We start from the raw sequence: 18,392 nt of genomic DNA on the forward strand, positions 1-18,392 counted from the left end.
GCAGCAAGTGAGGATGAGGAGCATCACATCCCACACACAGGCCATCAGCACTAGCCTCCCCCAGGGGTTTGTGCCCTCCCCGCCGTTCTTCTCCTTCTACACTAATGACTGTACCTGAGAATAATCTGTGAAACACCTGAAGTTCGCGGATGACACCACGGTCATTGGTCTGATCCAGAACAATGACGAGTACACGTACAGATGGGAGATGGACGACATGGTCCACTGATGCAGTCAGAACCACCTAGAGCTGAACTTGTTAAAGACGGTGGAGATGACATTGGACTATCAGAGAAATCCCCCACCCTCTCCCCCTCACATTCCTAAACAACACATGCCCCCAATGTGGCTCACTTCAGATTCCTATGATGTGTCTTTTCACGCAATCTGAAATGGTCCACCTTATGGACTCTATAGAAGGAGGCCCAGCAGAGGTTGTATTTCTTGTGGCAACTCAGGAAACCTGCCAAAGGAATTGCTGGTTTTCTTCTGTACTGCCATGATCCACTCTGTCCTCTGCACATCAATCACTCTGTGGTTTGGTTCAGCCACAAAGCGATACAGGGCCAGATTTCAGCGGTCAATCTGGTCTGCAGAGAGGATCACCAGTGCTGATCTTCCCTCCATCCATGACATGCACAGGTCCTGGGTTAGGAAACGGGTAGAAAACATCTCTGCAGACACCTCACATCCTGGACACAGACTGTACAAACTGCAGGCACTACAGAGCGCTGTTTACTCAAACCAGCTGCCAAAGAGACACTTTATTCCCCCTGTCTGTCACTCTGTTGAACACTGTAAAATAACCCACTGTTATATCATTTAAGTCATATGCACATTGCACTACGCAGATTTACACTTTTTCCTTAACAAAAGTTTACTTTTTGCATGAAGAGAACAATGTGAAGTGGAGTCAAATTCCTTGTTTGTGTGCACAAACTTGGCTAAATACAGATGATTCTGATAGCGGGATATAACATCTGTCTTACAGATGTTTAGGTTTCAGTCATATTTTTCTTTCTTTCTTAATTTTTTTCAAGGCAAAATGCAGCTGATTTGCTCGGTGGCAGTACACACACTAAGGGTTGGGTTTCATGTTTCCCTGGCTAAACCAATCAGAGATTAAAGGAAATATCGCGATATTTGCTTTGTAGCCCGCCGACCTGAGGTTGCAAAAGCGATATCTCGCGCTACCTCAACCTTCGGTGTCTCATTCCGCCACGGTCAAGCCTACCGGGAGGGGGTTTTTGCTGAACTGCTCCGCAACGATCATTTCAATCGGAAACTTGATCAGAATTTATATTTATAACAAATAACGTCTTTTTATTTATTTAAAGTAAACATAATCTTCTAGGGAGCTTTATAGATAACTGTCGATTCAAGTTCGTAATTTGTACAGAAAAAAAGCTTTAACGTTACGGGAATAGCCGGCTGTGCTAACAAAGAAAATCCTTTCTCTTCAGAAATAATCCCCCACTACTCTCTTTAGTTATGAGTCATGTGGTCGTTGATAATCCACACGGTCTAGATCAGCAGGTAAGAAACTATTTTGTTCTTCTGTTGTTCTCCTAGAAATTTTGGAATTTTCCATTACGCACATGTAGTTTCGAGGAGAAATTGAGCGCTTCGTTAGCCAACTTCCTAGCCTGGTGCTAGGCTAACGCTGCGGCTGCTAAAATGGAGGTGACGACGTTTGTGATGGCGACGCTTGCCGATGCGTTGTGATGGCTAATTGGCACTAACAAGCTCGGACACTTCAAGTTTTTACCTTAAAATACGACAAGCTGTCGCCCCAAGCCATGTTAAGTATAGCAAGTGAACGGACTCTGGTGAAAACGTACTGCAACCAATGGAAATATACAGGGTTGGCTAACATTTACCACCCGGCCGGTATCCAACCGCGTTAGCCCGGCTAGAGTGAGGCCTTCTGAACCTGAAACGTGGCGCAGGAAAAAATGTTGGCACAGTTTTTCAGCGACATCTAATTCTGAAATGTAATCCTCTAAATTTTTTAAGTCGCTTGGAATATATATTTAGGAGTCGAAATTGAGCGAAATTAAGAGGCCATATTTTTATTTCCGGTATATATAGTTTTATTTTTATTGTTAGGCCTAACTTCAATGATCGTAAATTCTAACCTCGGTTATTTAGAAATCCACTTGAAGCTGCCCCGCTTCAAAAAAGCGGCTAACCAGTGTTTCCAGTCAAGTAATGGTTTTCAAATATAGCAGTTGTGTGTTGTAGTTCGTTTTTTACCTTTTTTTATGTTTATTTTTTTCTTTGTAATTTATAGCTTGCTGCCCTAGACTTGAACTCGGCTGACGGACAAGGTGGAGGAACTGGCAGTAAGTAATAACGCAGATTTTACTTGTCAGTGGTAAATGTAAATCGATAACGCTGCTTTATCAGCGTAAGCCTTGTGTAACGTTGTTTACAGTGTGGTACAAATTTCATGGAGTTCTTTGGCACTCGAGACAAAGGAAAACAAAACCTTGTTCATAATAAAACTTTTTAAAAGCTGCTTGGTGGATTAAGCCCTAAGCATTACTTAAGTCTACAGTTGTACCCATAATCACTAATATTGCCAGATTTCATACATTTTGGTAAACTTTTTTCCCCCCTCTATCCAGGACGTTACATTCCACCTCACTTGAGGAACAAAGATGCTCCCAAAAATGGTAAGTTTAACACTTACCTGCCGATCTGCTGTTAGCCCATCAACACCAGTTTGTCTTTTTTGTTGATGATAAATGCCAATCAGAGCATGGTAAAAGCAAGCACAATTGAGGGGAAAAAATGAGGCTCTAACAAGAGGCATCTTATAATCTTGACTAAAACATTCGTACCAAAAAATTGGTAGTTGTGCAGTGTTTGCTGAATTTTAGAGCATACAAAATGAGGGAACATTTGTCTTAGGCAGAGATTGAGGACAACGTAATGTCAATTGGGCTTTCTGCATCTTTGCATGAGAACTTATTTTGGCACTGCAAAAGTAGGGCAAGTGGTATTGTATTACAGCTCTGGCTTTGTATTTTCGGCCTAGACTGCTCATAAGTAGGAGAATATGGCAATTTTCAAAAGTTTTGATTTGGTTCGAGTAATTTCATGCACAATTTTTCTGACTCGTATTCCTTGGTTGGTACAGTGTATCGCATGTGAACAAGAGGAGTGCTAGCTATTGGCTGCTCTGATAAAGGGGAATGTGGAGGGAGGGTGGGTTTGTGGGGGTTTTTTGTGTGTGTTTTGTTGATATATTTTTTTTAAAGACTGAGGTAATATTTTGGTTTTGTAGCCAGGGTGAGGTGGCTGAGGAGGTTTTTTAAAAAAAAAAATAAATTATATATATTATTATAATTTCCTTCTGTACATATTTGCTCTGCTAAAGGCCTTAATCCACATATGTCATGCCTGGCATAGTAAGTCAAAAACTGACATTAAAACTAAAAAAAAAAAAAGGCAACATTTGGAATCATACTCCTGTGTCATTGCACACTTGACGTTTTTTCTCGTTGTACTGTTTTCTTATTCCACAGCAGGAAATGCTTATTCCGCTGGTAGACAGTGCGGTTATTCAGTGGCACCAGTAAATTTCTGTAAGTCCCTTCTGTCTGCTTTTGCTGAGGGCAACTTGCATTTTATAAAGATGCATGAAATAGCCATTTTTTGTACACACCAGCAAAGCCAGTGTGAAGGGAGAGTCCGGTTAGATCCATACACTCCACTGTAAAAGTATAATGAGTTCATGTTTAATTGATGTGCTTCTCTATGCTGGAATGCTTGCAGTTGAAATTGGTTGGAGTTTTGAGGGGGGGGAGGAATCTAAGCATCACCCTGTTGGTTCGTTGCTTTTCTTCACTGTAGTTAGTTAAAATATATTAGATTTATTAGAACTATATTCCCACTATATAATAAAGACAATATTTTACCTGCTGTGTGCCCCAAGTTTCTTCTAAGCCGTGCCCCCAACCATGGCAGGCAGTGTGTCAGCAAAGACACAGAAATAACTATACTTCAGGATGGGATGACTGTCAGACTGGTAACTATAAGCGTGAAGTCAAGCCCAACACTCATACTGCATGAGCCAGTACTCATGAGTCTTTTTATAGCCTCCTTCCCCTACCTTTGCTCAGGTTACCCAAGACTGGCCTCTCAAGAGCTTGCCTTTTACCATGCCTACAGTGGGGATTGGCGAAACCAATGTGGTATACTTTGACCTCTACCTGCATGCCATGCAGAGTTTCTTAGTGTATATAGCTTAGTCAGTGTGCCCTTGCTTTGTTGTGGTCACTTTGAGGAAAAAAGCAGCACAAATCTGGGCCTAACACTGCATTTTTTCAAAGCTTGCAAACAGAGTTGCTGATGATGCATTTTTATTTTATTTTTTTAAGTGTATTGCATCACTAGTGTGGCTGTTTTACTAATAACAAGACAATATCAACTTGTTTTGTGTTGTCCGGTCATGCATATGTTACACCATGTTAGCCTCAGTCATTAAGTCAAAGTAGGACTTTTGTGGTCAAGTTATTTGAACACTGAAGTATTGTTGGGATTCACAGTATTTATTAGCTGGAGCCTCTCAGTTGCAGTTCTGGGTTCTTTTTTTTTGACTTCACAGCTTTTTCTCTGCTTACATTTTATGTTTTTAAAAGGATTGGCCATTGAATACAGCACTGATAACCTGGTTGCACGCACACTAGTGTTCCAGCTGATAACCTCAGGTGATTTCCTTGGTTATTTTACGTGGTGTAAAGTCAGTGTCCAGCGCAATCTGCAGTTGACCTTTAGAACAGAAATCTGCATACAAACACACCTCCTTGGCACATGATTGAATCGTGATCTGTGTGTGTTTGTCTTAAACTCATGTTTTGTGAGTAGAATGATTACCAGTTGTCCTTCGTGGCCTTTTTTTGTTTTGCATTTAAATGAAAATAGTTGTTGACTGAGGGCATCATTGTTTGGCTTTTTAGAGTCTGTTTAATGTCTCCAGTTGGTAATGGAGCTGAATTAATTCTTCATAGCATGGCAGCCTAACTTCCATTCACAGTGTAAATCTGTGTTCTATAAACAAAAAGAAATCTGTCAGCATGCGGTCTACAAGCATCTCCAGAACATGCCATACATTTGCTGTTGAATGTTTTTTCTTTGTGGCATGATCAAAATGGGGCAAAAGGACACACAGACTTCAAAAAATGTGAATGTGTTGGGGCATGTGCTGTTTTCTGTAAGTAGTCCATAATCACCAGATGAATTATAACTCGTACTTGTATGGTAAAACCTTATACCTTTGTGTGTATTGTATGCTTTAATGCCAGCCAAGTATTCAGTCATGGATGTTTAACTTTTGGTAATCCTTAGTTATGTTTTGTGGATTCCCTTTTTCTTAAAGTGCTGTGTTCAGTTTTATGGGAAACATTGGCTGGGGATTTTGACTTGAATTTTAAATAGTTTGAATAACATACTCTAGTTGTAGCTTGCATTGTTTGCGTAAGTATTTATGGATGAATTTGTGAATTTTCTCTTTGGTATATGTAGGTTATTGGTTTGAAGTCCACTGGACTCTGTCTTGGAACATCAGGTTCTAACATTGCTGCACTCTGTGCTTTACCACATGTATTTTTGGGTCTGATGCCACTCTAAGTCACTAAAATCTCTCAAATCCTGGGCCCTGTAATACAAAGCTACAACATACCTGGAATATCTGGTATTTGGCTTCAATATCTCTAACATCAGCAAACGGGCTAAGTAGTGGTTAGATGGTTAACAATTCTAGCTATGCGCAAGTTTACACATGACAAGTTGAACTTGTGGCAATGGAAGCATCTGGTCAACATTTGCAGGTCTGTATGCAGCAGAAGATCAGATGTGAAAGGAAATTACAAGAGTAATATTTGATACGTTTTTGTTCTTTCAGCTGCAGCATAGAGGTGCCTTTTGGTACAGAATTCAAACGCAGGCTGAGTCTGCTTGCAAAGTTGATATGTCGGCAAATACAAAGATCATATATTAATGTTTGAAATAATTTTGTGTGTGTGTGGTGGGGTTGGGGGGTCTTGGGTCAATTGATCGAGTAATCTATTTATCAGTACAAAGATTTTCGGTGCTTTAAATGGACAAAAAAGGATGTTTTAATTTTTTATTATTTTTTTTTAAATTTTATTCTAGACTGTCTAGTTCAGAGCAGGCGGGGTTACCATGGTGATGTACCCTTGTAAGAAGTGAAGGGCCAAAGTAATACTCAAAACCCAGATAAAATCAAGATAATTCTTGCTTCATAGTACAAGTGTTACGTGCAATGTGTCATACTCAATTTAAAATTGGCGTATGTATGTATCAAGTCGGAACATGTTTTTGTAAATATGCAAGATTAAAGTTTGCAGAGTTGGTTGTCTGTCTGAAATGTATCTTAAAATGGCAAATGTTCAGCTTGTAAAAAAAAAAAAAAAAAATCTATTTTTTGTTCTGTTGACAAAATATTTTTTCTCTTTAGTGACTCAGATCTGTATCAAGACAGAATTTACTGGTTCGCTACCCACAGACAGATTGGCCTGTGCTTGTGAATCTTCGGAGTTGTTTGTACGTGTTTAAATGTGCCACAGTGGTGGAAATGAAAAGCCCCAGGGCAGGTTTAATTAGCCCTTTAGGCTGAACGTTTTTTTGTTTGTTTGTTTTCCCTCCCCTAAAGCCAAACTACTTGAAGAATAGGTCTGTGTGGTTGGTCTGCCCCTTGATGCTGCTGTGGCATAGATTGAGCTTTTCAGCATGCCTTAGTATGGCAGCACTAACTACCATTGTCCCCCTCCACCAGCCTCATCCTCAGCCCGCACTGATAACAGTGTGGCCACCGATGGGAATGATGACACAGCCAGTGTCCAAAGCTGGGCAGATCATTGTGGTAAATGTCCCATATAGGAAGAAACGAGGTTCAGCAGGTCTTTGTAGAACAACTTGTGTGTAACCAAATAAAATAAGGCAACACCTCAGTAGTCACTACTTCTTTTAAACTCTTTTTTTTTTTTTTTTTTCTCTAAATGTAAACATCTTTGACTTGTCCACAGCTATTCCTTTGTACAGATCAAGTACATGGTTATGCAACTTAGTGTCACATATTCATATTATCTAATGGTGGTGATGCTTTACTTGAGACATGAGTCCCAGGTTTTAGTGTAATTGAGTTGCTTATATCCACTGTCAGTAATTCAGATTAAAAATGGGTCAACTAGTAATGAGAGGCTCATGGATAGACAGCACTGAGCGCAGCCGTGTGTACTGGCTTACTGACACAAATAAGTAACATGCCGCTTTCTGCTTTTCCTAACAACTCTTATTTAATTTTTTTTTTTCTTCAATTTTTCTTTTTCCGCCCAATAAAGATTCACCTGGATGGGATTCCGGACGCACCAATGGCTTTGTGAATGGTTACCATGACAACCGCACAAACGGGGGCTTTGGAGGGCGTGGACCCCCACGCAATGATAGAGGTGGGCGTGGTGCCTACCGTGGTAACAGGGGTGGAGGTTCGTTTAATCAGCCATTGCAAAATGCAGGTGGGAAAAACCTGTTGTCCTTAAAAATGTCCAGCTGTAGCCCTAGTTGTAGTGTAGTTTTTCATTGTAAAGTCTACCCTCCCCCACCCCTTATTTTAAATACAGTATATTTACTCTGTATAAACTGTAAATTGTTATTTGCAATATTAACTTTGTTAGAGTAACTCGATTTTTAACATTTAATGGTATTTTTGCTTTAGGGGAAACACAAGTGTGTTCTGCTGTTGGTAAGAAGGGTGTCAGTTGTAACCGCTCTTTTGCCCGCTCCAAAAAAGGTACAAATATTGCCACTGACCAATATTTTTTTATTACAGGGTTTGGCAATTATGAAAACAAAGAAGGTGGCTGGGGAGGACCTCCCAGGGATGCGGCCTACAACAGCTTTGGGGGACGTTCTGATAGGTCCAAGTCTGCCTTCTTCAACGACCGCGGGGCAGGCTCAAGAGGAAGGTGGGTGTCATTGCGTTCGGTAATGTACTGTTTATAATTTTGGTATTTTAACATGTCCTGAGAGCAAAGTCTTGTATTGCCTGATAGTATTTGCATTTGTTAATTTTTATGTGAAATTGTTTCTCCATCTGGTAATTAACCCAACCAGTCTGGTGGCTGATTGTTTAAACCAATTAGTGAAGCGTTCACCTCACTAATTGGTTTACTGTTAGAACAGCAGAGAGATTAGTAGAAATGTTTTTGATTGTACCATACAATCCCAGCTTGGCTATTATTGCAGAGAGTATGGAAAAATAGTGCTGAGATTATGGGGAAAAAAACGTCAGTTATAGCTTGTTTTTATCTCATTTCGAAGTCGCGTGACAATTTAGTTCTTCATTTAAATAACCTTTGTGTGCACAGATACGAGCGTGGAGGTTTTGCTGGTGGAGGAAATAGCCGCTGGGCAGAGGAGTCCAGAGATGATGACTGGTCCAAGCCCACTGCTCCTAATGAGCGTCTGGAACAGTAAGCCGGAGTCCATTCACCTATAGCAAACTAACAGCCGTGGTTATCCAAAACCTAAACTTTTCTGTATTGTCTTCTAGCGAGCTTTTCTCTGGAAGCAACACCGGCATAAACTTTGAGAAATATGATGATATTCCAGTGGAAGCTACTGGAAGCAGTTGCCCACCCCACATTGAAAGCGTAAGTGATTTAGTTTCATGGTTTTGTTTAAAAGATAAAAAATAAAAATGGCTTGTTTATATGGTTATATATGGCATACCTTGTTCTTTTGTAGTTCCATGATGTGGACATGGGCGAGATTATCATGGGGAACATTAACCTTAGTCGCTACACTCGCCCCACCCCTGTCCAGAAGTATGCTATCCCAATCATCAAGTCCAAGAGAGACCTGATGGCCTGTGCCCAGACTGGTTAGTATCTCTACATATTCTGTGTTCACTTGACTACCAGAGAAAATGGGTAACCATGAAGCTCGTTTCTGTTGTAATATTTAAATAACCCTAGAAAGGGCTTGTCTTTTTGTGTCCGTAATTTGATGTTAGTACGCCAAAATAACACTGTATGACCGCTTGCTGTGTTTCAGGCTCTGGTAAGACTGCTGCTTTCTTACTGCCAGTGTTGAGTCAGATCTACACGGAAGGGCCAGGAGACGCTCTGCAGGCTGCCAAGAACAGTGGACAGGTACTATGGACAGAAACGGCACAATAACTGAACGAAACAAACATCTGGCTTTTTCTCATAAACATGTTTTGTCTTCTCAGGAGAATGGAAGGTACGGACGCCGTAAGCAGTACCCAATTTCCCTTGTCCTGGCTCCCACCAGAGAACTCGCATTGCAGATCTATGATGAGGCGAGGAAGGTGAGCTAGAAACATCTGGCATCATCTTGGTCTGCCAAAATATTGACTCGCCAAGCTGAATTGTTTCCTTCCCCCTTTAGTTTGCCTACCGCTCAAGGGTGCGTCCCTGCGTTGTGTACGGTGGTGCTGATATTGGCCAGCAGATCAGGGACTTGGAGAGAGGCTGTCACCTGCTGGTGGCCACACCTGGACGTCTGGTCGACATGATGGAGCGGGGCAAGATCGGGCTGGATTATTGCCAGTCAGTATAACACAGAACAATTTTGGGTTTCATGGGAAAAAATGTTGCTTCAATGGAAATGTCTGACTCCCTTATTTATAATTGCTAATTATTAAATGTACTCACAGCTACCTGGTTGTGGATGAGGCTGATCGCATGTTGGACATGGGTTTTGAGCCACAGATCAGACGTATTGTGGAACAAGACACAATGCCACCAAAAGGCATCCGCCGGACTATGATGTTCAGTGCTACCTTTCCCAAAGAGATCCAGGTACGTTGGCCTGCTGGCAGGTATACAAAACCATATTTCATATGTGTGCAATATAAATATTTGCATATTCATATTTGAACTTGCTTATTGTAGATCCTGGCTCGTGACTTCCTGGAGGACTACATTTTCCTTGCCGTGGGGCGTGTTGGTTCCACTTCAGAAAACATCACCCAAAAGGTGGTCTGGGTAGAGGAGACAGACAAGAGGTCCTTCCTCCTTGATTTGCTCAATGCCACCGGTGAGATTGCACATGCACTTCATTCTTTTATTTTTTTCCCCTCCCATAAAGGGCTTTGGGCTCTAAATCCTTCATCCTGTTTGTCTGCCCCATACCGAGCTAATATTGACTTTGCTACATTTCTAACAATCTGTCATTATATCAAAAAGTGAAATGTAAAAATGATCTGATGCAATTTGGTGAGCAGGCGCTAAAACCACTTGAACGTGTTTTTAAGGGGTTAGCTTCTCACAATGATCTAAAGCTGTTGTAGCCTTGCGTTTACTGGCCGGTTTGGTTTTATCTTAGTTATTCCCAGTGAGGTTCAGGAAAATGTGACAGAAGCCCCAGAGAAAACGGGTAAGTGTTAACATACCATAACTTTACTTTGCCACGCAAGAAACATCACATCCCACAGTTCATCCCGTTCCCTCTGCTCTGCTGCAGCTGACATGCTACCTCAGTTTAGTTTTGTTTTTGTCTTTCTAATTTCATTTCCAATAAGTGGTAACACTTGCCAAGCAGTGCATAGACAGAATCTCCCCTGTGAAATGTTAGACAGTGTAGTATTTTAGTGTGTGTGTTTAGTTTTGGAACTAAGGTCAGCTGGCTCTTTCTGAAAGTCGGAAGGCTGTGACAAATTTAATGGCCCTGATCTGTGAAGTCAGTGAACAGTGTGTCTGTTAATCTTGGTTAGAGCTCCTAAATGGCTATAATAGATGACAGTGAATAGGACCAGGTTAGGGTTTAATGGTGAATGAGCCATCACTCGATTATGTCTAGGCACCAAAGCAACATGCCACCTCCATGGTGACTTAATGCTACCACCAAAAAATGTGTTTTAGTTGTTTTAAAAAATGGTGAACATGGTACCACGTTAACCATTCAGTTGGATTTGGCTGATCTGTGTTTTATTTGAAGGTACTTGCAAGTTTTGAGGAATGTTGTTTGTTATTGGCAAAACTATTGCAGGGTTAGCTGTGAATAATGCAAAACGTGGAATGGCCTGTCTTACCCCAATACCTCTGTCATGTTGATTATCTTGAGCTTTTATTCTGATGGCCATTAATGCCCAATATCTGATACCAAATACATAAAAAAAACATTACTCCAAATGTAGTAATTTTTTTTAAAGTCGTTGAAATAATTATTCAGAGAAACCAAAGCCATTGTTGTCAATTAATGGTTGTCAGTAAATTTAAAGCTTTTTTTTTTTTTTTTGTTAATGCACCACTTGTCTCCATTTCTAAGTTGTCATTTTGGTATTTGATTTTTTTTTTCTTTTTTTGTGTGTCATGGTCTTGCAACTGCCAGCAGTTTCTGATAGTGTTTTTAAGTTTTGCTTTTGTTTTTTCTTTTTGTTTGTTTTTTTTAATTTTCAAATTCATGTATAGCTTTGCATAAAGTAATTATTATTTTTCTCTTATGCTTTTTGTCCTGCTCCTCTTTTTTTTGTCTCCTCTCCATTTCTTGCTGCTCAGGTAAAGACTCCCTGACTCTGGTGTTTGTGGAAACGAAGAAAGGAGCCGATGCACTGGAGGATTTCCTTTACCGCGAGGGTTATGCATGCACCAGCATCCACGGAGATCGATCCCAGAGAGACAGAGAGGAGGCTCTGCATCAGTTCCGGTCTGGACGCTGCCCCATCCTGGTGGCTACAGCTGTAAGTATTCTGACAAGTTCTTTATCTTCAAGGTTGGGGAGGGAACTGTGGCACACACTGAACCAACAAACTTTGCTACTAATGGCCAATAAGAATGTGAACTATAACGTGGCATTTTTACAGATGCTTAATGTTAAACTTTTTTCTTTTTTTGATTGTCCTTTGCAGGTGGCTGCTAGAGGTCTGGACATCAGCAATGTGAAGCATGTTATCAACTTTGATTTGCCCAGTGACATTGAAGAATACGTTCACCGTATCGGCCGTACGGGACGTGTGGGCAACCTCGGTATGAACTGATTTTTAGAAGAATATTTGCTCATGTTGGTGTACGGTCTTTTGACTGTGTACTCTGACCTTTTTGTGCAGGTCTGGCCACGTCGTTCTTTAACGACAAAAACAGCAACATAACCAAAGATTTGCTGGACATTCTGGTTGAGGCCAAGCAGGAGGTTCCCTCCTGGCTTGAGAGCCTTGCCTATGAGCACCAGCACAAGAGCAACAATCGTGGGCGCTCTAAGAGGTAACATGGCAACAACAAATGCTGTCTTATTTATCTTAGTTCTGTGCTGCAAAATTTAACGTGTGTTTCCTGACTCGTACTGTAAATTAATTGAGCTAGCTGAGTACTATACTTGTTAAGGTGTTGGGGTCTTTTTTTGGGGGGGGGGTTGTTTTATATATAATGCCTAACCTGTAACACTAAACCAATTGTTTTGGTCTTGTTCAGGTTCTCTGGTGGTTTCGGAGCTAGAGATTACCGTCAGACGTCTGGCTCTGGAAGTTTCAGTAACAACCGTTCAGGGCGCAGCGCTGGAGGCCATGGAGGAAACCGTGGCTTTGGTGGAGGTAAGCAAACTATTCGCACAGCTTTTTGTGCAGCTTTTTTAACTGTTATGAAAACTATGGGAGAATGTGATTTGAGAATGAGGTGATGTCTGGTGTGAAATTCATCGTATAGGTTCATTTACTAACAAGTTTGAATTTGAACTCGGGGTCAGATGTCAGCTCTGAAAATCGCCTAGGATTTTTAGATTTTGGAGGCTGAGGGGTTAGCACTGGCAACATCCAGTGTTTTTTGAAACCAGACATGAGTGTGGAGCAGATGGCCTGTGTTTGGCATGTCATGAGTAAAAGCAGTTTATCTTCCCTTTTGACTGTAACTGTGCTCATCATTTACAAAGTAGCTTAGTCTTATTTTTGAAAAAAAAAGAAGTGTTTTGAGGTCATAGTGCAAATAAGCAATGGACTGTTTTCTAGACTAGAGAATTACTTTCAAATAACAAGGTTATATGTGTAACTGTTTAATGTGGGACCTGGTGGGGATTTGGTTATTGAGCATGCATCAAGGAATTGCAGCATCCACGTCCAGATGTCCAAAAAGTTGGACATCTGGACGTAGCATTTTCAGGTAAGTAAATCTCCAAGAGTTGATTCTGTTCATCTGGACGTAGCGTTTTGTGGGAGAAACGTTTTGTCACTCGTCCAAGTGACGACTTCCAGACTGAAGACTTCTCTGGTGGTTTCGGAGCTAGAGGACTTCTTCAGTCTGGAGACTGAAGAAGTTACTTGGACGAGTGACGAAACATTTCTCCCACAGATGAACAGAATCTACTTTTGGAGATCCAAGTGACTTCTTCAGTCGATAAAGAAGGACCAGTGATGAAACCTTTCTCCCACTGAAAACGCTCCATCCAGATAAACAGAATTTTGGGGGGAGTTAGTAGGGCTGGGCTATATCATACCGTTCACGGTAATACCGGTGTAATTTTGGGCAACTATAGGAAAATGAAATATCGCGATAGAATATGGGTAAAACACGCATGCGCAGTGCCTATGTTTACATACACACATGGCGGCAAGGCAGAATGAGAAGAGCGAAAGTGGATCGTTAAATGAAACGGATGAACCAGAATTGGTTTGTAAAAATGTTGCAACTTCAGTGGTGTGGAACTGGTTTAGCTTTCGTCCGTCAGATACACAACAAAGCACTATTTTTGGTAGAGCATGCTAGTGGGCCGTAGTTATTACCGTGTTGTTTGGAAAATACGGCACACTTAAAATCAATCCTTTGATTTTTCTGAAAATCGACAGTGCCCCTTATAATCCCGTGTGCCTTACGTATGAATTCTGGTTGTGTTTACTGACCTCGAAACGATTTTGTGCTACACGGCGCTCGAAAATCTGTCAAATGTTTTAGTACGACTTTGCTAAGCTACGAAGCCGCACCGCTTGATGGATTGTCGGAGCATTACGGCTATCGTAGGCAGGCGCCTCGCGGAGTGATACGTACTGTGCTTCAACATAATATTACCGTATTGTGTGTGTATAACCTCTTAAGTTTTGTGGATATTATACATGGTTATGCTGAGGATATGTCAGCCAATTTCCACTGGAAATGCCTTTTGGTTAAACTGTCAGTAAGGAATTTGCATTTGCACTGTTAAATTTTTATATAACTTTAATGCACATAAAAAAACAGCTGCTCGTTTAAGTGAAAATACATTGATGGGTTTTTTTGCACTAATAAAGTTGTGGAGTTGTAAAGTATTTTGTCTAGTGTCAATTATATCGTCAGTTATATCGTTATCACAAATTTTCAAATGTATATCATGATAAATATTTTTGGTCATATCGCCCTGCTCTAGGAGTTGGTTAATAATAACTTGATGTTTGAGCAATTCCTTCTAAGTGCGTGTAAACAAAAACCTCACTCTGCCGTCAATTAATGTTTTGTTGGTCTCCTTCGCAGGTGGATTTGGTGGGAACTTCTACGGCAGCGACAGCTACGGAGGAAATTACAGCCACTCGGGTAGCGTGGATTGGTGGGGAAACTAGTCACCATAGGAATAGGTTGCCATGCCAACCCAATGGAAACCACATGTTGACTTAAGCCAGACCATTAAAAAAGAAAAAAACCTTCCCTGTGTAGCTTCACTGACACACAGTACATTACCAACCCTGGTTCTCTGCCATTCGCTTCTCGAAAAGGAAGTGCAGCACGAAGCAACGGAACGTCACCAGCACGTGCAGCACGCCGGAGACCGCAGAGATTTCGCACACCTCAGAGTGAGCATGGATGCTGACATGCATTGTCCGACAGCAACCTCGGACTCTCATCGTTAAAAGTATTTTTGTTTTGTTTTGTTTTTTTGTGGGGGGAAACCCAACCGAGTAGCCTGAGGATCATTTGTATGTTAATGTACTGTGCCTTTTGAATTTAAACAGGAAATCTATGTTTTCATTTCACCAGATGAACCTGGCCAAGAGCTAAAATTTGTTTTACTATGACTTTGTTTGGTGAAAAATATTAAAGGGTAAAATAAGCTTGGATTTGATCAAACCTTGGCAAATACTGGGGTGTTGTGGCTCTCAGGAGCCATGACTCCATTTGAACTTCAAATTTATTACAGGAACATCATGTAGCCTTTTCTATACTCAAACAGCCAATGGCGCCATTACTATATCTAATACAAACTGGGCCACTCTGTGAGGTGACCGTATTTTAATCGTAAGGGACAAAGTTACATTTGTGTTCTTCTTTTTTGCTCACTCTATCCTGGACAGGCTCCTTTTTTACGGAAATGGTAGTCTTTGAAATAGCCATTCCTATCGTAATCTTAAGAAACACAGAAGTCATTAAGCTCAGTGCCAACGATCGCTGAGGTTGATACAAGAATAATAAATGCTGGAACTTGTTACTCCATGCTTTTCAATTGACTTGACAGTGTTACGGCAGCTAGTATGTTACCGAGTGCTAGCTACATTAAGTGGGCGGTGTTTTTTGTTTCTTTTTGCGTGAGACCTTTTTGATGCAGGTGCGTGAAAAGTTAAAAAACTGAGTCAGTTTTTGCTTTGTTTTCTTGTTTGTTTTCTTGTTTTTGAATAGTTTCTCTACAAATGTGTAACAAGACAAAAATGCCTGCCATTTTGAAAGTGAAGTTCAAAATGGCTGCATAAAGGACCACAGCATCGGGGGGCATAGCGCAGTGTTAGTGTTTACCTGAATCGACCTGCAATCACGAGGCCCACACGGTATTCTACGCTTGCAAGTGTTTTGTTTTTTGGTCAAGGAGAAAGGACACGTGAACTGAGTCGCAGGCTTAACTTAATTACAAACGTTTTCTCTTTTCAAGCTGCGTTGGAGGCATGGTTCATCTTAAGGAGACAGGCATTTGAATAATCACTGAGGTTTTTCAATTAAACAGCGAGGAACGGATGCAGGTTAGAGGAACACTCCGACCACTGGGGTTAGGGCTTTAGGGTGGGGGGGGGGGGGGGGGGGGGTGTAGGCGATGGGCGCAGCTTTCAGTGCACCGCCATTGTCAGTGGCTTTGGTTTCCATCGCTGCGTATTGTAACTGTGGACGTGGCCAAAGACTGGGGGGGTTGGGAGGGGTGGTGTCTACTTCCTTTATGGAATATTTAAGTACTGTCAGGTCTTCTGGGAGTTCATCTGCTCAGAACTGTATAAAAATGATAAAGACAAAAAACTCTGTGGCTTCGTGAAGCCAGAGCAGGCTTCTCCTCTTAAAGAGGAGCAGCCGTGGAGAGGAGGGGAAGACACGCATGGGGCGTTTCACCTCAAAATGCTCCCAGTTTTCTCATCGGGTTTGTTGTGCCTTGAAACTTTTTTATTTAAGAAATCAAAATAAAAGTGGATGCACTGACAGTGTTGAGAACTTGAGATTGAATGGTGCTACTTGATTTAGGTGTGTAGGCCCTCGTATGTTGTGCCCATCGAGTTTTACAAAAGTTGTTTTATTGCACATCTAGAGTTTTATATAGATGTCTTGGATATGTGTCCTTAAGCTTCCAAATATTGTGTGAGGAGACAGAGGAGGAGAAAAAAATAACGCAGCTTGTTTACAAAGGGGAAGGGTTCTCAATGTTAAAAACCAGGATTTATTTGGGACCAGGGGATTTAGCAGTCGGGGGGAATTTAGCCATTTGCACAGATTTCTAGATTCTACTTTTGCTGCTAGTTTTGTGTAATTTATTAAGCATTTTTGACAAATATTTATTTTTGTAAGCCTCAGAGTGATTCTTTGAAAGTTTCAGAAACTTGACCAAAAGACAGTTCAAAAAAAACACTGGCACTTGAATGTTGAATGTCACCTGTATGCGTGAAATTTATATATTTCGGGGTAGTGTGAGCTTTTTAATGTCGAAGATACATTGGACTCAGTAAATAATATCCACAGCTGTTTCAGGGCCTCCTCAGGGCCAGTCATCTCTATTAGATAATACTAATTGGTCAACGAAATTTGAAACAGAATCTTAACAAACATGCCAAGGTTTGGAATAATGCTGTCTAAAAAGCAAGTAAATTTCCTAAGCATATCAGTGCAAAAGTGTTCAGATTCTCCAATTGTGTGCATTAATAACTCTTTATTCTAATTTGACCTGATGATTATTTTTCTCCAGTGAATGTCTGGCACATGGCAATCCTTAAAGAAACAAACATGTGGTTTATTCTCATTGTTGTATTTGCATATATGACACCTCTGGTGTTCTCTGGGAATGTGGAGCAGGTCTGCAGCGTTGATCTTTTCCGCAGTAGCTCTTTGGGCTGCTGGGGATTAACAGGAGGCTCTGTGCATGCTGACTGCAGGCAGAACCCGGAGACTTGCTCCACGATCTGCGGAGAACCTTTGAGCTCTTTAGGTGTAGACTTTGCTTTCTGTATTAGCTTATAGGTAACTGCACTGCATGGGAAATACTCAGCTGTGCAAATTGTATGATTTTACCAAAATAAAATGTTTGAATGCAAAAGTATCTGGATAAATCAAGCATGTTTCATCGAAGACTTGTTTGATATAGACATGCAGAGAAAACCTGTAGCAAGCAGCCTGTGGCCAACGGCCAGCAAAATTCAATTTAATAATGGTGATTGGATGGATGGGTTTCATTTCTTTTGAAGAAACTACATAAAGATTTCATTTGTAAATTAAACTGTGTCAGTTGATTTTTTTTTTTTTTTTTTTTTTTTTTTTCTGCTGAGCTCAATGTGTCTTCTCTCTGGTTTTGTATTTGCTGGGATTCCAGCTTATTCTCAGTCTAATCACAGGTGCGTGTCTACAGCTGATCCATTAACGGGGCAAGGGGGATGCCATTGTTTACTGTTGCAATTCCCAACACCACTGAATGAGATGGACTAAGTACTCGAGTACAGTTTTAATGGACTTTTAAGTATTTCTTGAGCTGCTTTCTATTACTACTTAAATACTAAGCATTTCTAGTCAAATATTCAGATTTCTGGCAGCTTGCACACATTTAAGAGGACTGAATGGTGCTTCTACTCATGAAGCTGTCTCTCAGTTGTAGACTGACAGTGGATATGCCTTCCTCCTTGAAAGCTTCTTGTGTCTCTGACAGGTTTAATTGGAGTTCCAGTGACCAAATACTGTTTCAACACAGAGTCAACTCCTGATCTTTTATCGACTTGATTTGTTAATGCTGTAATGAGGGAACAGGCCTCATGTGGTCATGAAACTGCTTGTCCATCAATTTTCCAATTAATTTTGAGCCTTTCACAAACGGTAACTATGCATAAAAATGTCTAATTGTAAAACAGGTTATGTAATTCTTTGTAAAATCCCTTCAGTTAAGTCTGCACTTGATTTAATATCCACTGTGGTGGTATACAGGAGCAAATTCAC

At 40.9% G+C, this 18,392-nt stretch overlaps 1 protein-coding gene across 6 annotated transcripts; it reads left to right on the plus strand.

The window, feature by feature from the left end:
• Window positions 1-1,219: 1,219 nt before the first annotated feature.
• On the plus strand, window positions 1,220-17,685 carry ddx3xa (DEAD-box helicase 3 X-linked a). Of its 6 annotated transcripts, none has more exons than XM_063498416.1 (20): window positions 1,220-1,536; window positions 2,294-2,345; window positions 2,631-2,678; window positions 3,534-3,593; window positions 7,371-7,544; window positions 7,859-7,994; window positions 8,397-8,501; window positions 8,582-8,681; window positions 8,776-8,911; window positions 9,085-9,182; window positions 9,263-9,361; window positions 9,442-9,602; window positions 9,710-9,854; window positions 9,948-10,092; window positions 10,381-10,431; window positions 11,553-11,734; window positions 11,903-12,020; window positions 12,101-12,254; window positions 12,462-12,580; window positions 14,484-17,685. In XM_063498416.1, the coding sequence occupies exons 1-20, from the start codon at window positions 1,492-1,494 to the stop codon at window positions 14,567-14,569; spliced, it is 2,214 nt and encodes a 737-aa protein (XP_063354486.1). In that variant the 5' UTR covers window positions 1,220-1,491; the 3' UTR covers window positions 14,570-17,685. The 6 variants fall into 6 exon arrangements, with proteins under 6 accessions (XP_063354486.1, XP_063354489.1, XP_063354487.1 ...); XM_063498419.1 differs by having other exon boundaries at window positions 7,371-7,478; XM_063498417.1 differs by lacking the exon at window positions 10,381-10,431.
• Window positions 17,686-18,392: the final 707 nt, after the last annotated feature.

This window comes from Pelmatolapia mariae, linkage group LG16_19 (assembly GCF_036321145.2).
Source record: "Pelmatolapia mariae isolate MD_Pm_ZW linkage group LG16_19, Pm_UMD_F_2, whole genome shotgun sequence".
In the NCBI taxonomy this organism is placed as follows: domain Eukaryota; kingdom Metazoa; phylum Chordata; class Actinopteri; order Cichliformes; family Cichlidae; genus Pelmatolapia; species Pelmatolapia mariae.

Coding starts and splice junctions, on each gene's coding strand:
- ddx3xa (XM_063498416.1), top strand. CDS start 1,492: ATGAGTCATGTGGTCGTTGATAATCCACACGGTCTAGATCAGCAG. Junction 1,537..2,293: donor CACACGGTCTAGATCAGCAG/GTAAGAAACTAT, acceptor TGTAATTTATAG/CTTGCTGCCCTAGACTTGAA. Junction 7,545..7,858: donor TCAGCCATTGCAAAATGCAG/GTGGGAAAAACC, acceptor TTTTTATTACAG/GGTTTGGCAATTATGAAAAC.